The 25,916-nt window shown below is 44.3% G+C and overlaps 1 protein-coding gene and 1 long non-coding RNA gene across 2 annotated transcripts in view; one reads left to right on the top strand and one right to left on the bottom strand.

Annotated features, from left to right (window-relative positions):
- The window catches only part of LOC115197557 (solute carrier family 23 member 2), a 63,365-nt gene extending 38,107 nt beyond the window's left edge, over window positions 1–25,258 (bottom strand). The window contains exons 1-4 of the mRNA XM_029759198.1: window positions 25,005–25,258; window positions 17,377–17,532; window positions 7,692–7,849; window positions 1,927–2,098 (exon numbers count right to left, since the gene is read on the bottom strand). Of these exons, the coding sequence (XP_029615058.1) occupies window positions 1,927–2,098; window positions 7,692–7,849; window positions 17,377–17,532; window positions 25,005–25,076 (558 nt within the window). The 5' untranslated portion in view covers window positions 25,077–25,258. The remainder of the gene's footprint in view (window positions 1–1,926; window positions 2,099–7,691; window positions 7,850–17,376; window positions 17,533–25,004) is intronic.
- LOC115197558 (uncharacterized) lies at window positions 24,058–25,710 on the top strand. The gene is made up of 2 exons (XR_003879029.1): window positions 24,058–24,307; window positions 24,780–25,710. It is a non-coding gene; the product is annotated as an uncharacterized LOC115197558 (long non-coding RNA).
- The last annotated feature ends 206 nt before the right edge of the window (window positions 25,711–25,916 follow it).

Here is a 25,916-nt window from a genome sequence, read left to right as displayed (position 1 = left end):
CTGGCCCTCACTTCATACTCGTCGCCAAACCCACTGGCTCCAGGTCGTCTACAAGACCCGGCTAGGTAAAGTCCCCCCTTATCTCAGCTCGCTGGTCACCATAGCAGCACCCACCTGTAGCACACTCTCCAGCAGGTATATCTCACTGGTCACCCCCAAAGCCAATTCCTCCTTCGGCCGCCTCTCCTTCCAGTTCTCTGCTGCCAATGACTGGAACGAACTACAAAAATCTCTGAAACTGGAAACACTTATCTCCCTCACTAGCTTTAAGCACCAGCTGTCAGAGCAGCTCACAGATTACTGCACCTGTACATAGCCCATCTATAATTTCGGCCAAACAACTACATCTTCCCCTACTGTATTTATTTATTTATTTATTTATTTTGCTCCTTTGCACCCCATTATTTCTATTTCTATTTCTACTTTGCACTTTCTTCCACTGCAAATCTACCATTCCAGTGTTTTACTTGCTATTGTCATGCACCTCAAAGTCATGCACCTCGAATGCACCTAAAAAAAAACACAAAAAAAACACAAAAACAACCCCAAACTTAAAGGGAGGGAAGGGAGGGAAGGGAGGGTGGCCACTGTCAACGACGGTCCCTGTGCTACACCCCCCCTTCCCAATCCTCCCACTACGCAGGTGGCTCTGGCTCTGGGCTTAGCTTCCGTTCAGAAAACTCTGGACTGCGCGGCATCGCTGGAGACTCCGGGCTGAAGAGCATCGCTGAAGGCTCCTGGCTGAGGGGCATCGCTGGAGACTCCGGGCTGAGAGGAGTCGCTGGAGACTCCGGGCTGAGAGGCGTCGCTGGAGACTCCGGGCTGAGAGGCGTCGCTGGAGACTCCGGGCTGAGAGGCGTCGCTGGAGGCTCCTGGCTGAGGAGCGTCGCTGGAGGCTCCTGGCTGAGGAGTGTCGCTGGAGGCTCAGGGCTGAGGAGCATCGCTGGAGGCTCAGGGCTGAGGAGCGTCGCTGGAGGCTCAGGGCTGAAGAGCGTCACTGGAGGCTCAGGGCTGAGCTGGCGCACTGGAGGCCTGATGCGTGGGACTGGCATAGGAGGCGCCAGACTAGTAACACGCACCACAGGGCTCGTGCAGGGAGCAGGAACAGGACGTACTGGGCTGGGCAGGCACACTGAAGGTTTGATGCGTGGGGCTGGCTTTGGAGGCGCCAGACTCTTAACACGCACCTCAGGGGGAGTGCAGAGTGCAGTAACAGGACGTACTGGACTGTGCAGGCGCACTGGAGGTCTGATGCGTGGGGCTGGCTTAGGAGGTGCCAGACTAGTAACACTCACCTTCAGGCTAGTGCGGGGAGCAGGAACAGGACATACTGGGCTATGGTGGCGCACTGGAGGAAGAGTATGCAGAGCAGGCACAGGGAACACTGGGTCTTGGAGACGCACTGGAGGTCTAGGGCGCACGGCCTGCACAACCCGTCCTGGCTGGATGGTCACTGTAGCCCGACGTGACAGCTATATTGTATGTACTTCGCCACCATGGCCTTTTTTTGCCTTTACCTCCCTTATCTCACCTCATTTGCTCACATTGTATATATACTTATTTTTCTACTGTATTATTGACTGTATGTTTGTTTTACTCCATGTGTAACTCTGTGTTGTTGTATGCGTCAAACTGCTTTGCTTTATCTTGGCCAGGTCCCAATTGTAAATGAGAATTTGTTCTCAACTTGCCTACCTGGTTAAATAAAGGTGAAAAAAAGGGAAAAAAAGAAGTGCTATCGATACTTAGTACAATTGATTTAGTGTCCTGAGTGGTATGGACATGAGTTCAGACAGTGTGTTAGCAATATATCACTTACTCCAGGCAAAAAAATACAATTTTATTTAATCTTGAGTTATACTGCTATGTGATATTAGTTCAGGAGGTTTTTGTATATCACTTGTTGGGTCTAGACCTTAAACATACCTCTCTCATGCGTGACTTCCACACCTCATCAGAGTCTATTAGCAGGGAGCCAGTGGCATTTTGAAGCTGCTGGGACATGGCACTGGGGGCAGGGCACTGCCACTTAGGCAGAGCAAGTATAGCCAGGGTGGGGGTGATGAAGCTAAAGGTACCCCCCTGGAGGATTGGCAACCTGTGGAAAGAAAGAGGCAACCAGTAGCATGCATGGGTTAAGGGTGGAATGGTCTGGTTCATCTACCAGTGGTCTGCCTGGTAGCAAATAAGATTTAAGTTTAAAAGAGTACCCTGGGCTCTTTAGATGAGTTTAGCTAACCTTTGACCTAAATGTGTATAGATGCAGATTGTTAAAGAAGCTCAAGTTAACTCGATCACGACATACCCAATATTATCCCAATGTCGTCTCAAAGGTCACAGAATGATCCCTGATATCTGGAGCCAAGAAATTATGTATAGTAACGATAAGCTTCATTGAAATGGGTAGGTGGTTGGGTAGCTGGTTGGGTAGCTACTGTAGGTGCCTATTTGCCTGATTTCTTCCACTGGATGCATCCCTGGTCCAGTGGTTTAGCCTTATACAACCAACCCAGTTTGGTCTTACAACAGTTGAGATACACTGAGTGTACAAAACATTAAGAACACCTGCTCTTTCCATGAAAGACTGACCTGGTGAATCCAGGTGAAAGCTATGATCCCTTATTGATGTCACTTGTTAAATCAACTTCAATCAGTGTAGATGAAGGGGAGGAGACAGGTTGAAGAAGGATTTTTAAGCCTTGAGACAATTGAGACATGGATTGTATATGTGTGTCATTAAAAGGGTGAATGGGCAAGACAAATATTGAAGTGCCTTTAGTAAGTTCCAGGCGCACTAGTTTGTATCAAGAACGGCAACGCCATACTAAGAAGGTGTTCCTAATGTTTAGTATACTTAGTGCATGTTCAGTGTCATTACCCTATACTACTAGAGGGGACACGTATTAGTTCAAACCAGCTTAAATAAATAAGGTAGCTATTATGTTATGTTTATGATACATAACTGCTGTGCTGTGATAGACTCATCTGGGTGATTGTCTAGTCTTATAGTGATATAATACCATACTGACCAATCCTGCACCTGGGCTCTTCAGCTCTAACTCATGGGAACTCAAAATAAGGCTTTGGACAGGAATCATTCTTAAACTGTGGTAGGCCCAGGCCCTATCCCTGTCCTCACTATACTGTACATTAGGGCATTAAGCTGTCTGGAACTTTACTTTACTTAGAACTGGAGACAGATATTTCCAAAAGGATTACATAGATGGAAATAAACTCTGCAAAAAAAGAAACGTCCCTTTTCAGGACCCTGTCTTTCAAAGATAATTCGTAAATAATCCAAATAATTTCACAGATCTTCATTGAAAAGGGTTTAAACACTGTTTCCCATGCTTGTTCAATGAACAAAAAACAATTAATGAACATGCACCTGTGGAACGGTCGTGAAGACACTAACAGCTAACAGACGGTAGGCAATTAATGTCACAGTTATGAATACTTAGGACACTAAAGAAGCCTTTCTACTGACTCTGAAAAACACCAAAAGAAAGATGCCCAGGGTCCCTGCTCATCTGTGTGAATGTGCCTTAGGCATGCTGCAAGGAGGCATGAGGACTGCAGATGTGGCCAGGGCAATAAATTGCAATGTCTGTACTGTGAGACGCCTAAGACAGCGCTACAGGGAGACAGGACGGACAGCTGATCGTCCTCGCACGGGCAGACCATGTGTAACAACACCTGCACAGGACCGGCACATCCAAACGTCACACCTGTAGGACTGGTACAGGATGGCACAACAACTGCCCGAGTTACACCAGGAACGCACAATCCCTCCATCAGTGCTCAGACTGTCCACAATAGGCTGAGAGTGGCTGGACTGAGGGCTTGTAGGCAGGTCCTCACCAGACATCACTAGCAACAACATCGCCTAAGGGCACAAACCCACCATCGCTGGATCAGACAGGACTGGCAAAAAGTGCTCTTCAATGACGAGTCGCGGTTTTGTCTCACCAGGGGTGATGGTCGAATTCGCGTAGATCGTCGAAGGAATGAGCATTACACCGAGGCCTGCACTGTGGAGCGGGATCTATTTGGAGGTTCAGGGTCCGTCATGGTCTGGGGCAGTGTGTCACAGCATCATCGGACTGAGCTTGTTGTCATTGCAGTTAATCTCAACGCTGTGCGTTACAGGGAAGACATCCTCCTCCCTCATGTGGTACCCTTGCTACAGGCTCATCCTGACATGACCCCCCAGTATGACAATACCACCAGCCATACTGCTCGTTCTGTGCGTGATTTCCTGCAAGACAGGAATGTCAGTGTTCTTCCATGGCCAGCGAAGTGCCCAGATCTCAATCCCATTGAGCACGTCTGGGACCTGTTGGATCCGATGGTGAGAGCTAGGGCCATTCCTCCAAGAAATGTCCGGGAACTTGCAGGTGCCTTGGTGGAAGAGTGGGGTAACATCTCATAGCAAGAACTGGTAAATCTGGTGCAGTCCATGAGGAGGAGATGCACTGTAGTACTTAATGCACCAGATACTGACTGTTACTTTTGATTTTGACCCCCTTTGTTCAGAGACACAGTATTCCATTCCTGTTAGTCACGTCTGTGGAAGTTGTTCAGTTTATGTCTTAGTTGTTGAATCTTGTTATGTTCATACAAATATTTACACATGTTCAGTTTGCTGAAAATAATCGCAGTTGACAGCGAGAGGACGTTTCTTTTTTTGCTGAGTTTAGAGAAGGATTTATGTTAGGTTCAGATCGCTGTTTTGGATCAGATCTCTGTTTGGGTTCAGATCTCTGTTTGGATTCAGATGTGTGCACGATTGCGTGTCTAGTCAAGCATGCATGCACACAGCCTTGTCTGTGTTCTTTTAAGCCTCTGTGGGTTTAAAGTAGGCTCCTACATGTGTTTGCATTTATACATCCTTGTGCCTATACACTGAGGCCTATACACTGAGTGTACAAAACATTAAGAACACCTTCCTAATATTGAGTTGCACCCCACCCTTTTTGCGATCAGAACAGCCTCAATTCATCGGTGCATGGACTCTACAAGGTGTCGAAATCATTCCACAGGGATGCTGGCCCATGTTGACTCCAATGCTTCCCAAAGTTGTGTCAAGTTGGCTGGATGTCCTTTGGGTGGTGGACCATTCTTGATACACACGGGAAACTGTTGAGCGTGAAAAAGCCAGCAGGGTTGCAGTTCTTGACACAAACCGGTACGCCTGGCTTCCACTACCGTACACATTTCAAAAACACTTAAATATTTGTCTTACCTACTCTGAATGGCACACGTACACCATCCATGTCTCAATTATCTCAAGATTTAACAATCCTTCTTTAATCTGTCTCCTCCTCTTCATCTACACTGATTGAAGTGGATTAAACAAGTAACATCAATATGAGATCAAAGCTTTCACCTGGTCAGTCTAAGTCATGGAATGAGCAGGTGTTCTTTTTGAAATATTTTTTATTTAACTTTTATTTAACTCAGAAATTTGTCACAGGTCAGGGTTTCTACCTGGAATGTACTACCTGTGGTTGCCACTGGAAGGCACCCGTGGGTTTCCTCTAGTGTCCAGGTGACCCTGATTGGGCTTATTGGGATCACCTGCTGGATGACTATTTAGGTTCCTCTGTGGACTGGGCCAGTTGCTCAAGTCTCATGTTTTGTTCACTGTTCTCATGTGCCCTTGCGTTGTTGTTTTGCTATGAAGACCTTAAGTAATTATTCTGGATTTATCCTCTGCCTGCTGTGTTTCTGCACCTGGGTCGAAGTAAGTACTAGCACTAATGTCAAACAAGTCAGTTAATAACAAATTCTTATTTACAATGACGGCCTACCCTGACCAAACCCGGACAGCGCTGGGCCAATTGTGCGCCGCCCTATGGGACTCCCAATCACGGCAGGATGTTATTCAGCCTGGATTCGAACCAGGGACTGTAGTGCTGCCACTTACACTGAGATGCAGTGCCTTAGACCGCTGCGTCACTTAGGAGCCTGAGTGGTGCAGCGGTTTTGTACACTCAGTGTATATACAAGTCGGAAGTTTACATACCCCTTAGCCAAATGCATTTAAACTCAGTTTTTCACAATTCCTGACATTTAATCCTAGTAAGAATTCCCTGTCTTAGGTCAGTTAGGATCACCAATTTATTTTAAGAATGTGAAATGTCAAAATAAAAGTTGAGAGAATGATTTATTTCTTTCATCACATTCCCAGTGGGTCAGAAGTTTACATGCACTCAATTACTATTTGGCAGCATTGCCTTTAAATTGTTTAACTTGGGTCAAATGTTTTGGGTAGCCTTCTACAAGCTTCCCACAATAAGTTTGGTGAATTTTGGCCACTTCCTCCTGACAGAGCTGGTGTAACTGAGTCAGGTTTGTAGGCCTCCTTGCTTGCACACACTTTTTCAGTTCTGCCCACAAATGTCCTATAGGATTGAGGTCAGGGCTTTGTGATGGCCACTCCAATACCTTGATTTTGCCACAACTTTGGAAGTATGCTTGCGGCCATTGTTCATTTGGAAGACCCATTTGCGACCAAGCTTTAACTTCCTGACTGATGTCTTTAAGATGTTGCTTCAATATATCCACATAATTTTCCTGCCTCATGATGTCATCTATTTTGTGAAGTGCACCAGTCCCTCCTGCAGCAAAGCACCCCCACAACATGATGCTGCCACCCCCGTGCTTCAAGGTTGGATTATGTTCTTTGGCTTGCAAGCCTCCCCCTTTTTCCTCCAAACAGAACAATGGTCATTATGGCCAAAGAGTTCTATTTTTGTTTCATCAGACCAGAGGACATTTCTCCAAAAAGTGCGATCTTTGTCCCCATGTGCAGTTGCAAACTGTAGTCTGGCTTTTAATGACGGTTTTGGAGCAGTGGCTTCTTCCTTGCTGAGCGGCCTTTCAGATTATGTCGATCTAGGACTTGTTTTACTGTGTATATAGATACTTTTGTACCTGTTTCCTCGCATCATCACAAGGTCCTTTGCTGATCTGGGATTGATTTTCACTTTTCACACTAAAGTACGTTCATCTCTAGGAGACAGAACGCGTCTCCTTCCTGAGCGGTATGACGGCTGCGTGGTCCCATGGTGTTTATACTTGCGTGGTCCCATGGTGTTTATACTTGCGTGGTCCCATGGTGTTTATACTTGCGTACTATTGTTTGTACAGATGAACGTGGTACCTTCAGGCATTTGGAAATTGCTCCCAAGGATGAACCAGACTTGTGGAGGTCATCATTTTTTTTCCTGAGGTCTTGGCTGATTTCTTTTGATTTTTCCCATGATGTCAAGCAAAGAGGCACTGAGTTTGAAGGTAGGCCTTGAAATGCATCCACAGGTACACCTCCAATTGACTCAAATGATGTCAATTAGCCTATCAGAAGCTTCTAAAGCCATGACATCATTTTCTGGAATTTTCCAAGCTGTTTAAAGGCACAGTCAACTTAGTGTATGTAAACTTCTGACCCACTGGAATTGTGATACAGTGAATTTTAAGTGAAATAATCTGTAAACAATTGTTGGATTAATTACTTGCGTCATGTACCAAGTCCTAACCCACTTGCCAAAACTATAGTTTGTTAAGAAGATTTTTGTGGAGTGGTTGAAAAACAAGTTTTAATGACTCCAACCTAAGTGTATGTAAACTTCTGACTTCAACTGTATGTGTGCCCTTACGTGAAAGGTAAGCTATTAAGGACTAACTACCTGGTTCCGATAGTGGTCTGAAGCAATGTGCACACACCCGACACAAAAAATATGGTGGAGATGAGTTGGCTCTTGGCGGCGTTGTTGTTTCCAATACAGAGAGGCTCAGCCAGGATCAGAGGCACTGCAATGATGCCACCGAATGCCAGGATATAATGCTGTTGACAGAAGCAGATGAAAGACAGAAATTTGTCAAAGACATGTTAGCCCTGAGCTTTCAGCATGCAGGTGTGCAAATGCTTGTGTTATACTAGCATAACACAAGCATGGCCAAACATTTTTGTGGCCTCCCTCTTCACGGTATAGAGAAAAAAAATATATGTTTTACAGTTAACTTCCTGCAATTCTACTCATTTTGTCATGGGGTAGAGAGCAAAAATGTGCCGTTTTGCAGGTAATTTCCTGCAGTTCTACACCTTTTGTAATGACTTAGGCCATGTTAATATACTGCTCAAAAAAATAACGGGAACACTTAAACAACACATCCTAGATCTGAATGAAAGAAATAATCTTATTAAATACTTTTTTCTTTACATAGTTGAATGTGCTGACAACAAAATCACACACAAATAATCAATGGAAATCCAATTTATCAACCCATGGAGGTCTGCATTTGGAGTCACACTCAAAATTAAAGTGGAAAACCACACAACAGGCTGATCCAACTTTGATGTAATGTCCTTAAAACAAGTCAAAATGAGGCTCAGTAGTGTGTGTGTGTGGCCTCCACGTGCCTGTATGACCTCCCTACAACGCCTGGGCATGCTCCTGATGAGGTGGCGGATGGTCTCCCGAGGGATCTCCTCCCAGACCTGGACTAAAGCATCCGCCAACTCCTGGACAGTCTGTGGTGCAATGTGGCATTGGTGGATGGAGCGAGACATGATGTCCCAGATGTGCTCAATTGGATTCAGGTCTGGGGAACGGGCGGGCCAGTCCATAGCATCAATGCCTTCCTCTTGCAGGAACTGCTGACACACTCCAGCCACATGAGGTCTAGCATTGTCTTGCATTAGGAGGAACCCAGGGCCAACCGCACCAGCATATGGTCTCACAAGGGGTCTGAGGATCTCATCTCGGTACCTAATGGCAGTCAGGCTACCTCTGGCGAGCACATGGAGGGCTGTGCGGCCCCCCCCCCCCCAAAAAAATGCCACCCTACACCATGACTGACCCACCGCCAAACCGGTCATGCTGGAGGATGTTGCAGGCAGCAGAACGTTCTCCACGGCGTCTCCAGACTCTGTCACGTCTGTCACGTGCTCAGTGTGAACCTGCTTTCATCTGTGAAGAGCACAGGGCGCCAGTGGCGAATTTGCCAATCTTGGTGTTCTCTGGCAAATGCCAAACGTCCTGCACGGTGTTGGGCTGTAAGCACAACCCCCACCTGTGGACGTCGGGCCCTCATACCACCCTCATGGAGTCTGTTTCTGACCGTTTGAGCAGACGCATGCACATTTGTGGCCTGCTGGAGGTCATTTTGCAGGGCTCTGGCAGTGCTTCTCCTGCTCTTCCTTGCACAAAGGCGGTGGTAGCGGTTCTGCTGCTGGGTTGTTGCCCTCCTACGGCCTCCTCCACGTCTCCTGATGTACTGGCCTGTCTCCTGGTAGCGCCTCCATGCTCTGGACGCTACGCTGACAGACACAGCAAACCTTCTTGCCACAGCTCACATTGATGTGCCATCCTGGATGAGCTGCACTACCTGAGCCACTTGTGTGGGTTGTAGACTCCGTCTCATGCTACCACTATAGTGAAGGCACCGCCAGCATTCAAAAGTGACCAAAACATCAGCCAGGAAGCATAGGAACTGAGAAGTGGTCTGTGGTCACCACCTGCAGAACCACTCCTTTATTGGGGGTGTCTTGCTAATTGCCTATAATTTCCACCTGTTGTCTCTTCCATTTGCACAACAGCATGTGAAATGTATTGTCAATCAGTGTTGCTTCCTAAGTGGACAGTTTGATTTCACAGAAGTGTGATTGACTTGGAGTTACATTGTGTTTAAGTGTTCCCTTTATTTTTTGGAGCAATGTATAATATGAGTGAGAATGACTAACAAAATCACACGGGGGCTCCCTGGAGGTTAGGGCCCTGCGTGCCCAGTTGGTATTCGACGATGATTAATACAAGTTTAGATAGCTGGCTAGACTAACTACCAATCTAAAAATTGTTAGTTGACATGGCTAATTCACTGACTATCAGTGACTGACATAACAAGGCAAAACTGCTGATGCACAACCACATTTTGAAATTGCACCTGGTGTATTCTTACTGCCAAGAGACCCCAACTGGGGCCCTAAGCGACCGATTATGTCGCTTATGCCTGGAACTGGATAGTCCAGTGTTGACACAGTGCAGTGGGAAAATACCCTATTAGTCGATAATGACATTTGGTTTAAAGGGATAGGTCAGGATTTTGGCAATGAACCTACATTAACAGCAACAACAACAAAAAGTTAAGCACAAAATAAGTTACTAATAGTCCTACAACTAATATAAATACCGCTACCATTAATAATATAAGTTACTACATACATATAGTGGGGTCCAAACTTGTTGACACCCTTGATAAAGATGAACAAAAATTATGTATAAAATAAGTCATTCAAATACTGAGCTATATTGTATGCTAAAAATATATTATCTTATACTAATATAATTGCTCAGAGATTTTGTGTAACAAGTCATATTTCTTTTATCAAAAAGGTAAGGTTCAAAATTATTGACACCCCTGTTTTCAATACCTATCAATGTCTCACCTTGCGAGGATAACGACATTGATACTTTTTCTAACATGTTTTATGAGTTGGAGAACACATTGGGAGGGATCTTAGACCATTCCTCCATACATAATCCTTCCAGATCCTTGATATCGTTTGTCTGTGCTTATGGACTGCCCTCTTCAATTCAATGGGTTTTAAGCCCGAAAACTGAGATGGCCATTGCAAAATTATAATTTTGTCAATTAATAATTTCTTTGTGGATTTTGATGTGTGTTTGGTGTTATTGTCTTGATGGATGATACTGTTCACTTACTGCCAAGTTTCAGCCTCCTGGCAGAGGTTTTTGGTTAAAATGTCCTGATACTGGATAAAGTTCATGATGCGGTTGACCTTAATAAGGGCCCAAGGACTAGTGGAAGCAAAATAGCCCCATAACATCAAATATCCACCACCATATTTTACAGTAGGTATGGGGTTATTTTTTTGCCCATGCATTCTCATTTCGATGCTAAACCCGCCACTGGTGTGTGTAGCCAAAGAGCTCTATTTTCATATTGTCCATTAAATGTAAACACCTGGACTTCACTAAACGGCATTGCACTTGGATTGGAACTGGTGCTTTGGTCAGTTGACATTAAAATAGAGCTCTTTGGCCACGCACACCAGTTTTGAGTTTGGCGTCGAAATGAGAAAGAATAAGTGGGAAATGGAACCCTATTCCCTACCTAGTGCACAACTTTTGACCAGTGCCCTATAGGCACTCATCACAAGTAGTGTACTAAAAAAGGAATAGGGTGCCACGGGCGTTATGGGTCCTGGTTAAAATTAGTACACTACATAGGAAATAGGGTGCCATTTCAGGCCCTATGGGTCCTGGTCAAATGTAGTGCACTACATAGGGAATAGGGTGCCATTTTAGACACATACCAGGACCCTCATGGTTTGCTAGATCCACTTCCTTCTTTATGTGTGTGTCTATCTTTTGAATAATCTCTGAAGGCCTTGTGTACAGTGCCTTCAGAAAGTATTCAGACCCCTTGACTTTTTCCACATGTTATTATATTACAGCTTTATTCTAAAATTAATTCAATTGTTTGTTTTTTTTACTCATCAATCTACACACAATACCCCATATTGACAAAGCAAAAACAGTTTTTTTGAACATTTTTGAAATATCACATTTAAATAAGTATTCAGACCCTTAACTCAGTACTTTGTTGAAGCACTTTCGGCAGCGATTACAGCATTGAGTCTTCTTGGGTATGACGCTACAAGCTTGGCACACCTGTATTTGGGGAGTTTCTCCCATTCTTCTCTGCAGAGCCTCTCAAGCACTATCAGCTTGGATGGGGAGCGTTGCTGCACAGCTATTTTCAGTTCTCTCCAGAGATGTTCGATCGTGTTCAAGACCGGGCTCTGGCTGGGCCCACTCAAGGACATTCAGAGACTTGTCCCGAAGCCACTCCTGCGTTGTCTTGGCTGTGTGCTTAGGGTCGTTGTCCTGTTGGAAGGTAAACCTTTGCCCCAGTCTGAGGTCCTGAGTGCTCTGGAGCAGGTTTTTATCAAGGATCTTTCTGTACTTTGCTCCGTTCATCTTTGCCTTGATCCTGACTAGTCTCCCAGTCCCTGCCAATGGCATCCGTTTGGCTACTCTACCATAAAGGCCTGATTGGGCGAGTACTGCAGAGATGGTTGTCCTTCCTTCTCCCATCTTCACAGAGGAACTCTAGAGCTCTGTCAGAGTGGCCATCTGGTTCTTGGTCACCTCCCTGACCAAGGCCCTTCTCCCGTGATTGCTCAGTTTGGCCGGCGGACAGCTCTAGGAAGAGTCTTTTCATTTAAGAATGATGGAGGCCACTGTGTTCTTGGGGACTTTCAATGCTGCAGAAATGTTTTGGTACCCTTCCCCAGATCTGTGCTTCAACACAATCCTGTCTCGGAGCTCTACAGACAATTCCTTCAACCTCATGACTTGGTTTTTGCTCTGACATGCCCTGTCAACTGTGGGACCTTATATTCCTTGTCGGCTTGGAGATTTGATCTTTTGGTTACTGGCCCAATGCTCTAACCACTACACTAGGCTACCTAGACAGGTGTTTGCCTTTCTAAATCATGTCCAATCAGTTGAATTTACCACAGGTGGACTCCAATTAAGTTGTAGAAACAGCTCAAGGATGATCAATGGAAACAGGAAGCACCTGAGCTCAATTTTGAGTCTCATAGCAAAGGGTCTGAATACTTATGTAAATAAGGTACCTGTTTTTTATTTTTAATAAATTAGCAAAAAATTCTAAACCTGTTCTCGCTTTGTCTTTATGGGATATTGTGTGTAGATTGCTGACGATTAAAAAAAAAAAAAACGTAAGGTGACAAAATGTGATAAAGTTAAGGGGTCTGTTTACTTTCCGAGGGTACCATATACTATATATCCTGACCTTATGGTGAGCCTTTGAGCTTATGCATGTTTGATGTCTGCTCAGGTCTTCCAGAAAGAGCTGGTCGATGCTATACACTAGAACTTCATGTTAAAGGGTCTGTCCAACCTCCTCATCATTATGGGAAATGTAACCCTATCAGTCCCGAGACCCAAGCAAAAATCAGCTTTTCATTTATCGACTAATATTTATATTTAGCCTCACAATTTAGAATTGTTGTCACGTCCTGACCATAGAGAGCTCGTATTTTTCTGTGGTAGAGTAGGTCAGGGCGTGACTGGGGGGTTTTGTGTAGTTTATTTATTTGTATTTTTGGTTCTAGTTTCTTTTTTCTATGTTGGGGTTTTTGTCTAGTTTACATTTTCTATGTTGGGTTCTAGGTTTTTTTTCTAGGTTGGGGTTTTAGTATGATTCCCAATTAGAGGCAGCTGGTCATCGTTATCTCTAATTGGGGATCATATTTAAGTTGTTGTTTTTCCCACTAGTGTTTGTGGGAGATTATTTTGAGTTTATGCATGTAGCACCTCTTCGTCACGGTTTGTTGTTTTTGTTTATAGGTTGTCTGCCTTGCATAGTTTCACATAGAAATAAAGATGTGGAACAATACACACGCTGCGCCTTGGTCTCTTTCATACGACATCCGTGACAGAATCTCCCACCACCAAAGGACCAAGCAGCGTGCCCAGAAGGAGCAGGGATCCTGGGCCCGGGAGAGAAGAGAGTAGAGGACATCCTGGACCTGGGAGGAGGTAATGGCAGGGGACAAGACCCTGCCATGAAAGCAGGCGGAGACAGCGAGAGAGGAACGGCGACAATACGAGGAATTCGCATGGCAATGACGGAAGCCCGAGAGGCAGCTCCCCCCAAAAATGGGGGTGGAGGGGGCACATGGGGAGATTGGCGGAGTCAGGGTTGAGACCTGAGCCAACTCCCCGTGCTTACCGTGGGGAGCATGTGACCAGTCAGGCACCGTGTTATGCGGTGATGCGCACTGTATCTCCAGTGCGCATTCATAGCCCGGTGCGCACTGTCCCTGCGCCCCGCATTTGCCGGGCTAAAGTGAGCATTCAGACAGGACGGGTTGTGCCGGCTCAGCGCTCCTGGTCTCTGGTGCGTCTCCTCGGTCCAGGATATCCTGCACCAGCTTTACGCACTGTGTCGCCAGTGCACCTTCACAGCCCAGTTCGTCCTGTGCCAGCGCCCCGCACTTGCCGGGCTAAAGTGAGCATTCAGCCAGGACTGGTTGTGCCAGCTCTACGCTCCAGACCTCCAGTGCGCCTTCACGGTCCAGTATATCCTGCACCGGTTCTACGCACCAGGTCTCCAGTGCGCCTCCACAGCCCAGTACGTCCTGTGCCTGCTCCCCACACTCTCTCTGAATTGCGTGTCCTCAGTCAGGTTTGTCCTGTGCCTCCTCCTCGCACTCACCCTGAGGTGCGTGTCACTTGTCCGGTGCCACCTGTACCGGTCCCACGCATCAGGCCTCCAGTGTGCCTCCCCAGTCTAATACGTCCTGTGCCTGCTTCTCGCACTCGCCCTGAAGTGCGTGTCACCGGTCTGGTGCCACCTGTACCGGTCCCACGCATCAGGCCTCCAGTGTGCCTCCCCAGTCTAGTACGTCCTGTGCCTGCTTCTCGCACTCGCCCTGAAGTGCGTGTCACCAGTCTGGTGCCACCTGTACCGGTCCCACGCATCAGGCCTCCAGTGTGCCTCCCCAGTCTAGTACGTCCTGTGCCTGCTTCTCGCACTCGCCCTGAAGTGCGTGTCACCAGTCTGGAGCCACCTGTCCCGGCTTCAAGCACTAGGCCTCCAGTGCGCCTGCCCAGTCCGGTGACAGTCCCCAGTCCAGAGCTTCCGGCGACAGTTCCCAGTCCACAGCCCGGAGCCTCCTGAGACGGCCCACAGCCCGGAGCCTCCTGAGACGGCCCCCAGCCCGGAGCCTCCTGAGACGGCCCCCAGCCCGGAGCCTCCTGAGACGGCCCCCAGCCCGGAGCCTCCTGAGACGGCCCCCAGCCCGGAGCCTCCTGAGACGGCCCGGAGCCTCCAGCGACGGCCCCCAGCCCGGAGCCTCCAGCGACGGCCCCCAGCCCGGAGCCTCCAGCGACGGCCCGCAGCCCGGAGCCTCCTGAGACGGCCCCCAGCCCGGAGCCTCCTGAGACGGCCCCCAGCCCGGAGCCTCCTGAGACGGCCCGCAGCCCGGAGCCTCCAGCGACGGCCCGCAGCCCGGAGCCTCCACCGATACTGGCGGGTTTGCAGGATGAGAGGGTTCTTCATCCTGCACCAGAGCCGCCTCCTATGCTGGCAGGTTCGCAGGATGAGAGGGTTCTTCGTCCTGCACCAGAACCGCCTCCGATGCGGGAGGAACGATACCTACCCTGCGCCTTGGTCTCTTTCACACGACATCCGTGACAATTTTACCATTATATTTTCAGGAAAACCCTGGCTACAGGTAGAACACAGAACAATTTGATACAAACAGTTGCATTAATGAGTGGTATTGACAAATGTCAATTTAACTAATAGGGTCGTCAAAAGCAAAAACCTGATAAAACGATGATTTTATATGAATGCTGTAAGTCAGGGATGGGCGACTGGCGGCACCCCTTTTGTAGGCCTGTAAGTACAGAAATTGTTTGCTCTGTGGGAAATTCATATCCAGTGACAACTGTTTGGAGTTTTTGACAGCAACTATGTGAGCTTATTGCAGTATTATAGACACTATGTCCTGGGATTTCCTATGATCTTCTGTGCAGAAGAACCTCTTACCTTCTAACAACTATTGTGTAACTTGTGAGCGTCATAGAGAAAAACATGTTACACGTGCGTGTTCGTGACAGTCTTACTTTTTCACAGCACTGTATCTATGAAAACCCATCTGCCCTATTCTGATTTTCTCTATTTTTGCATATTTTTATGATACTAAATGTTGTCAGATCTTCAACCAAAACCTAATATTAGATCAAAGGAACCTGAGTTTACAAATAACAACAAGAAATATACATATATTTAAATTTAATTAACAAAGTTATGGAACACTCAATTCCCCTGGGTGAAAAAGTAATTGCTCCCTTACACTCAATAACTGGTTGTACCACCTTTAGCTGCAATGACTGCAACCAAACACGTCCTGTAGTTGTTGATCAGTCTCTCTTATCGCTGTGGAGGAATTCTGACCCACTCTTGCATGTAGAACTGCTTTAACTCAGCTACGTTTGTGGATTGTCAAGTATGATCTGCTTGTTTTAAGTCCTGCCACAACATCTCAATTGGGATTAGGTCTGAACTTTGAATAGGCCATTCCAAAACTTCAAATGTGTTGCTTTTTAACCATTTTTATGCAGACTTGATTGTGTGTTTTTAATCATTGTTTTGCTGCATTACCCAGCTGCGCTTCAGCTTCAGTTCCAGCTCACAAACGGATGGCCTAAAAACCTCCTCTAGAATTCAATGATACAGAGCAGAATTCATGGTTCTTCTATTAAGGCAAGTCATCCAGGTCCTGAGGCAGCAAAACATCCCCAAACCATCACACTACCACCACCATGCTTGACTGTTGGTATGAGGTTCTTACTTTGGAATGCATTGTTTGGTTTTTGCCAGACATAATGGGAACCATCTCGTCCAAAAAATTGACTCAAGATTGCGAAAAAAGTGCCTAAAAGTATCCTGGATGATCATCAAGACTCTTGGAAGAATGTTCTATGGACAGATGAGTCAAAAGTACAACTTTTTGGACGACAAGTTTGCAGCTCAAACCATTGACTACAGACGTTTTTGTAAAAAATACCCGGCCCCGGGCTTCTTTGGGGTCCACCCTTGTCTCACAACCACCGGATGCAGAAGAAATAGAAGAAATAGACTAATCCAATGGTACAACCCAGAACTCTGCTCAAACAAACAATGTTTGAAAGGGGTCAAAAGTCTTAAATCACTCCGGCACAATGGTGGTTCTTATTAATTAAGATATGGGCTGTTTCCTGTCCATTATGTTTTTTTACCTTTGAGAAATGGTGACATCAAATATGGGGTGACTTCGAAGTGAGTAAGGAAAGACAGAGCAGGAGTGGCATGAGATGGGGACTTACAGTATATGACTGCTAGAAACAAGCATGCAGAACTATTTCCAAGAAATGCTAGATGGGAAATGGTTATAGGAGGGAGACTTAACTGTAGACTAAGATATATTTATACAGGGGAAGAGGGAGTAGGTAAAGGCTGTACATTTACATTTTAGTCATTTAGCAGACGATCTTATGCAGAGCAACTTACAGTTAGTGTCATAGTAAGTACATGTTTCCTCAATAAAGAAGATGTCTGGTTCACAGCAGGTTTCAGGTCCATCCCATTTAAATTCAGTCAATTCAGGAAGTAAATTGACATTCCAATTCCAATTTTCCTCGAAGCTTCTTAATTTTCAATTGGAAGGGGGATTTCAGTTCACTTCCTGAATTAACTAAATTAAAATGAAATTGAGCCCAACCCTGGTGGTTAACACAGGGTACAACCTGCACTGTGTTGTTCCCTTACCTGGAAGCCCAGCAGGATGCAGAGATACCATGGTGGCCTATCATTGATGGAGTAGACCAGGTCCAGGCCTTTGTTCTGGTCCTCCAGACCTTCTTCCAGGCCCTCCGTCTGAGCCCCATCCATGTCAATCCTCTCTGACTGACCACTGTCTGGGCCCTGTCCAGAAACTGTCTTTAGAGGGGAAGTTGAAATTTGCGGTTTTGTTCGTTGTTCCATATAGTGGCCTAAAATGGACAATCTCCAGTTGAAACAATAACAAACTGTCTCCCACCACTATTTCGGTAAAAAGCTGAGGGGTGGGGCTGGAGAAATGAAACCACTCTCAAATTCATAGACACAGCAATGGGTGTAAGGGGTGACCATCAATGATATCAAAATTATAGTTTTAACTATGTTTTGAGGCTATATGGTGTTTGTTAATATTTACAAACATTGGAGTAAATCAAGCTTATATTTTGGTATTTATAAGTTATATTCTTCAAGAATCAATACAATACTGTTCATACTTACATAAGCTTACATGTTTTGACATACATTTTGTGACCTACAAATAACCCTCTGAGGCTACCCGTTAAGTAAAAAAAATAGACATCAAAGTAAATGATTATTATTATTATTATCATAAGAAATTCCCAAAACAATCTAAAAACCTACAATTCTTGATGAATTAGTTCACTGACCATTCACTTCCATGATGCCATACAGTACAGTATACTTAATCAATAAGGCCAGAGGGGGTGTGGTATATGGTCTAAATACCACGGCTAAGAGCTGTTCTTATTCACGACGCAACGTGGAGTGCCTGGACACAGCCCTTAGCCGTGGTATATTGGCCATATATCACAAACCCCCTCGATGCCTTATTGCTATTATAAACTGGTTACCAATGTAATTAGAGCAGTAAAAATACATGTTTTGTCATACTGTACCACGGATATACTGTACCACGGCTGTCAGCCAATCAGCATTCAGGGCTCAAACCACCCAGTTTATAATCTTACATATACCATTTCCTGGAGAAAAAAAAGTTAGCGAGAAAAGTATAGTACTCTTCAAAGACTAAGAGTCATTTTTAAAGTAAAACATATTATATCTCAAGATACAGTTTTTTTTGTGGTTTTCTGAGAAAAACAGAACAGAAACAGTCCTACTACAACCACACAGGATTGTGTTACCTCCCTTTAACATTCTTCTCTGATGTCAAATTCATTCTAAAAGAACAGTATGCCAAAGACTAAAAGAGAAAACAAGAAACATCTGCCCGTGAAGGAAGTCTAAGGAGTATTCTTAGCATCCCAAGAGATTTTTATTTTACCACAAGGAAAACGAGTATGTCTAATATGTGCTAGTGCTACTGTGTAACGGCCACAGTGCTTGTTCAATCATTGAAATGACCCATAGGAATCCATATCACCATTATGGCCTGAGCTATGGAGTCCATCTTCTGTCCCATGCACCCTGTGACCGTGAAAGGGAAATCTATACTGAGTCTGATGGGAGCATGTGATAGGCAATATGGTAGAAAATGGCACCGGTGTGGGCAGCAAGTAATCCATTCTGATGGTAAACAAATCAAATTTAATTTGTCACATACACATGGTTAGCAGATGTTAATGCGAGTGTAGCGAAATGCTTGTGCTTCTAGTTCCGACAATGCAGTAATATCTAACGAGTAATCTAACCTAACAATTTCACAACAATTACCTTATACACACAAGTGTAAAGGAATGAATAAGAATATGTACATTAAAAAAATATATCAATGAGTGATGGTATAGAACGGCACAGGCAAGATGCAGTGGATGGTATAGAGTACAGTATATACATACAGAGAGGGAAAAAATTATTTGATCCCCTGCTGATTTTGTACGTTTGCCACTGACAAAGAAATGATCAGTCTATAATTTGAATGGTAGGTTTCTTTGAACAGTGAGAGACAGAATAACAACAAAAAAATCCAGAAAGACACATGTCAAAAATTTTATAAATTGATTTGCATTTTAATGAGGGAAATAAGTATTTGACCCCCTCTCAATCAGAAAGATTTCTGGCTCCCAGGTGTCTTTTATACAGGTAACGAGCTGAGATTAGGAGCACACTCTAAAAGGGAGTGCTCCTAATCTCAGTTTGTTACCTGTATAAAAGACACCTGTCCCCAGAAGCAATCAATCAATCAGATTCCAAACTCTCCACTATGGCCAAGACCAAAGAGCTCTCCAAGGATGTCAGGGACAAGATTGTAGACCTACACAAGGCTGGAATGGGCTACAAGACCATCGCCAAGCCGCTTGATGAGAAGGTGACAACAGTTGGTGCGATTATTCGCAAATGGAAGAAGAACAAAAGAACTGTCAATCTCCCTCGGCCTGGGGCTCCATGCAAGATCTCACCTCGTGGAGTTGCAATGATCATAAGAACGGTGAGGAATCAGCCCAGAACTACACGGGAGGATCTTGTCAATGATCTCAAGGCAGCTGGGACCATAGTCACCAAGAAAACAATTGGTAACACACTATGCCGTGAAGGACTGAAATCCTGCAGCGCCCGCAAGGTCCCCCTGCTCAAGAAAGCATATATACATGCCCGTCTGAAGTTTGCCAATGAACATCTGAATGATTTAGAGGGCAACTGGGTGAAAGTGTTGTGGTCAGATGAGACTAAAATGAAGCTCTTTGGCATTAACTCAACTCGCTGTGTTTGGAGGAGGAGGAATGTTGCCTATGACCCCAAGAGCACCATCCCCACCGTCAAACAAGGAGGTGGAAACATTATGCTTTGGGGGTGTTTTTCTGCTAAGGGGACAGGACAACTTCACTGCATCAAAGGGACGATGGACGGGGCCATGTACCTTCAAATCTTGGGTGAGAACCTCCTTCCCTCAGCCAGGGCATTGAAAATGGGTCGTGGATGGGTATTCCAGCATGACAATGACCCAAAACACACGGCCAAGGCAACAAAGGAGTGGCTCAAGTCAAAGGAGTGGCTCAAGAAGAAGCACATTAAGGTCCTGGAGTGGCCTAGCCAGTCCCCAGGCCTTAATTCCATAGAAAATCTGTGGAGGGAGCTGAAGGTTCGAGTTGCCAAACGTCAGCCTCGAAACCTTAATGACTTGGAGAAGATCTGCAAAGAGGAGTGGGACAAAATCCCTCCTGAGATGTGTACAAACCTGGTGGCCAACTACAAGAAACGTCTGACCTCTGTGATTGCCAACAAGGGTTTTGCCACCAAGTACTAAGTCATGTTTTGCAGAGGGGTCAAATACTTATTTCCCTCATTAAAATGCAAATCAATTTATAACATTTTTGACATGTGTTTTTCTGGATTTTTTTGTTGTTGTTATTCTGTCTCTCACTGTTCAAAGAAACCTACCATTAAAATTATGGACTGATCATTTCTTTGTCAGTGGGCAGACGTACAAAATCAGCAGGGGATCAAATACTTTTTTCCTTCACTATATGTGATGAGTAATGTAGGATATGTAAACATATAAAAGTGGCATTGTTTAAAGTGGCTAGTGATACATTACATCAAGATGGCAAGATGCAGTAGATGGTATAGAGTACTAATTCACTATGGATTAAATCTTGTTTAAAAAGGGGGACTGCTTTGTTGACTGAGCTCAAGTAACGTTAGCAATGTTTAATCGGGCAAGAAGTTGATTTGACCAATTATACAGTAGCCGGTATAGATATTCCTTGCATTCTAGAGACACGCACATGATAATGCTTATGTTCAGTCATACACCTTATTTGTGTCTACAAACACCTGTATCTACAAGCACCTGTTACATCTTCTTTTGTAACTATTGCTAACATAGCTACCTTCATCATGATGCCTAATCTGTCATTGAGGTAAGGTGAATGATATGTATGAAATGTGTGGTATGAATACGTTTTCACTGGCAAGAGGTGGAGAGGAAGCAGGTGCTGTATTGGGGGAAAAAGGTTAAAGCAGAAATGGATAGCAAGGTAAAGAAATCTTACAGCTGTCACAAAAAAAGCCTTAAAATCACTCTGAAAGCCTTTAATCTGAGAACAGTACCTCCAATGCCTCATCACATGAACACAGTCAAAGAATTCAACAGGATTTCTCAGAACCAATTCATGTGTCTTTGCTTGTTTGAGCCACAAAAGATAGCATCCCGCTGGTTTCAGCAGGATGTGCTCAGGCTACGATCTGCTAATCTTTTGCTGCCACCTAATGGATTTCCCCTCCCTCTTCCTTTTAAATGTGGATCACCATGTGGCCATCCCAAAACCAGGGATGGGCAACACCAGTCCTCAGGGGCCGGAGTGGTGTCACACTTTTTCCCCATCCCTAGCAAATACAGCTAATTAAACTAATTGTATTTTAAACTGAAGATCTTGATTAGATGATTATTGGAGTCTGGTCTGCTAGATGGGGCTGGGGAAAAAGTGTGACTCCAATCAGGCCAACGAGGACTGAAGTTGCCCATCCCTGCTATAGACATTGATAGAAATGTTCTAATAGCTTAGTTGAAGGGAGCTTTTCACTGCACGTGGGTGTGTAGCCTACTGTACAGCATGACACGAGCATAACGACCCTCTAATCCCGAATTATAACCATATGCCTTCCCACTAGAACTTCCTTCACTTCCCTCATTCCTTTTTAGAAGTATAAGAGTCCAGAGTCTTGGCAATCAGTTACTAATTTGCCACCTTACGAACACAATCAACTGTGGCTTTTCACCAACTTCAACAACCATATATGGGCAAATTACCCTACATGACCAAAAGTATGTGGACACCTGCTCGTCGCACATCTCATTCCAAAATCATAGGCATTAATATGAAGTTGGTCCCCCCTTTGCTGCTATAACAGCCTCCACTCTTCTGGGAAGAAGCTCCCGATAAACAGTTCTTTATCTGACATTGCTTCCAGAGGCAGTTTGGAACTCAGTAGTGAGTGTTTTACACGCTATGTGCTTCAGCACTCGGTGGTCCCGTTCTGTGAGCTTGTGTGGCCTACCACTTCGGGGCTGAGCCGTTGTTGCTCCTAGACTCTTCCAGTTCACAATAACAGCACTTACAGTTGACCGGGGTAGCTCTAGCAGGGAAGAAATTTGACGAACTTCCTTGTTGGAAAGGTGGCATCCTATGACGGTACCACATTGAAAGTCACTGAGCTCTTCAGTAAGGCCATTCTACTGTCAATATTTGTCTTTGGAGATTGAGCACACAATCTTATACACCTGTCAGCAACGGGTGTGGCGGAAATAGCCGAATCCACTAATTTGAAGGGGTGTCCACATACTTTTGTATATATAATGTATTATGGATATTTCTCTTTTTTAAGTAGACAACATCACTTCCATTTCTGAGCATAGTATTTAGTGCAGAACAGATGTGGAATGCAACAGTTACATTAATGTTTAATGCATCATGCTGTTGCTCAATTCATACTGAATACACCATATTTCTTATTTCAACACTTGGGGACTCGGAGTCTGTCCCCCGGACCATTTCGCTCTAAATGCTGGGATCTATCTCGGACACACAAGCTGTTGGTTCAGATACATCTTCCACTTGCTGTCATGAAGTCGGAAAAACATTTCAAACCTCCAGACAGTCGTGGACTCTAGTCATGGTCTCAATGTTAATCTTTTACACTTGTGAGACATTTTTAGTCTGAGATTTTGATCCTGGTAAAAAATATTTGACCAAATGTTATTCATTCACCGCAAAGTCTTTATCTGGTCAAAATACAGCAACAACAAAAGTCATTGTTGGAAATACTGCAGTGGAGATATAGTGTAGGAATTAGAAAACATTCATCAACATATACATTTCTTTATTTTTCTCAGATGATTGTATAATAATGTGCTATTCATTTGATTGATTGATTTAGCTGATTTGATTTGACCATTTTAATGTGTGGTACATGGGCTTAGGGTTATTGACTGTGGGATTTGCCTGTTCTTGGCATTTGCCCAACTCAATGTGCTGGGAAAATGCCACGACATGAAGAAAGATGTATAACACTGCAGTTTAGTCCACCACAGTTGAATGCATTATATTGAATTAGCAATTAAATAAACGCATACATTTATCATGTACGTTTGCTTTGGCTCAGCCAATTGTTGCTATTTAGATTTTGTGCAGGCAGCTGTTGTTTTAGTTGTCTTGTTAGGTTGAGGAGAAATATGCTTGGGGGGTGAAAATAAATAAAGTCTCAATCCAGCTGTTTACACTAAGCTCTCCATTCAGTCTGAAATAAATACAAATTATAATTCAGCAAGATTTACTTTGGCTCCATAACTATAATGCATTATTAAGTGGTTACAAAACATTTTAAGACTTGTTTGTCATAAGTACGCACAGTACAACCCCTATCATGTCTTATTATCATCTTATAATTAAGCAATAAGGCCTGGGGGATGTGGTATATGGCCAATATACCATGGCTATATACCACAACCTTAGCCGTGGAATATTGGCCATATACCACATTGCCTTATTGCTATTATAAACTGGTTACCAACATAATTAGAGCAGTAAAAATAAATGTTTTGTCATCGACGCCTTTGTAGCCTGAATGGAGAAGCTTTTATGTACGAACTGGTCCACAGGGGATACCAGTGTATAGCCGGCTGCATGTATTGCCTTTGGACGGTAAGATGAAACAATTCAATATCACAAGTTGCCGGCCTTAGGGCTAATTATAAGGATGATTATAAACTGGGTGGTTCGAGCCCTGAATGCTGATTGGCTGACAGCTACTAGCATGGTGGTGGAAAATGGTGTTTCATAAAGAAAGTATGCATATTTTCCTAGTTTTTCCCTTCCTCTCGCCATTAAATTGAGTAAAGGAAATTAACTCATTTTCAGCCTGAATGGAGAAGGTTTTATGTACGAAACGGTTCACGGAGGATACCAGTGTATAGCCCGGCTGCATGCATTACCTTTGGACGGTAAGATGAAACGACTCAATATATCTATCTGATGGCCTTTTGGGTACCTTATAATCATCCTTATTGTCATCTTAATTCATCCTGGGTAACTGCTTTTCTGAGTCAGTTTTCTAGACATTGATTACCGTTAAGGCTTTGCAGTGGGAGAGAGAACTTACGCATATAAATAAGTAAAAAGGCCAATTGTATGGAGAGAATATTTCAATGATTCCTTAGGAGTCAAACACATAGTTTATAGGTTAGAACTGTGTTATTACCACTTTAATGTAATTTCTTGTCATTTCTATATATATATTGGTTTTGTATTTGATAACGACATGTCTATGCTACATGCTGTGGTATCAAACAATGTCTTCCATTGAGCTACCCAGTCTGTTCAGTATGCTCTGGGAAAATTACATTCCACAGTAGCTTAAATTCAGCTCTAGTTTCTAAGATGAATAATTCAGCCCTTTGTTTTCCTCCTGCACAGAAGTAAACCAGCATGAATGCAGTGGGGGAAAAGTTCCCACATCCCACTAAAATTGTGTTCAATTGAGACCCAACATCATGAAATTCAGTTTAAGAAACCAAAGATTTCAAGGAACCAATGAACGCTGAACTGAAGGCATTTACATACATTTGAGAGTCTGTGATACTTAAGGCAGTGTGATTTGGCAGTTCTTCAGTTGTTTTGAGAGAGTGAAGCAGCACTTACCCGAAAGGCAGGGTTGACCGTCCCCTGATCGCTCAGTCCTATCTCAACCTTTGGGTCCTGGGTAAAATGCATGCTGGTGCGTAGGCACAGAGACAGTGGTGGCTGGACGCTGAGGCTCACAGGGATCCCTCAAACTTCTCCACACGCTACACACTTACTGGAAAACTCTGAGAAACTCTGGACCTTAGGAAAGCATCAAGAGTCCCGTCATGTTGTCAAGGGAACCACAGTTTAATCACTGGCAAAAAGTTGTATAATCCCTCCAAACTATTTGTTGTTTTAGCCCCTGACCTTTTGTCATGTGTCTATTGTGATGTTGTAATGGGTAATATTTGATATATATGCCTCGTAATAAGACTATTCAATGAATATGTTAACAAAGTCTATTAAATGAAGAATCTGACCCCATCAGATGATCTAGCATTATGCAAGAGACTATAGTTCAGTTACAGTAATAGGCAATCAAGAAATGTCTGAGAATGGAATTCTAAATACAAGTGTATTTAATTCATTTGTAAATTGAATGATTACATTTACAAGGCATAAAGCTTAAGTTACAAAGCATTAACACGCATTACTAAGCATTATTCTAAGCATGACCAGAGTGGGAGAGAGACAAAGAAACCATTGCTTGAGCCATGGCCGTTAGCTCATGGGAGAGGGAGAAAGAAAGAGTATCTCACCACAGCAGTTCAGGAACAAAAAAGAGAAAGATACAATGAATCTGAGACCCCTTTATAACATCTGATTTGTTGACAAACAGCATTACTGTAATTTTAACCTCCAATCAGATATGAGATGTACAGACCTGTAAAGACAACATAACCTCTGCTACCCAGAGGTGTGACAATGGGGGCTGGTGAGATCAACACTGAGGAATCCTTGCACACAGTTGATAAGAGTCACTTCGTG

Source organism: Salmo trutta, chromosome 7 (genome assembly GCF_901001165.1).
Source record: "Salmo trutta chromosome 7, fSalTru1.1, whole genome shotgun sequence".
Lineage (NCBI taxonomy): Eukaryota > Metazoa > Chordata > Actinopteri > Salmoniformes > Salmonidae > Salmo > Salmo trutta.
This window is presented reverse-complemented; position numbering and strand designations above follow the sequence as displayed.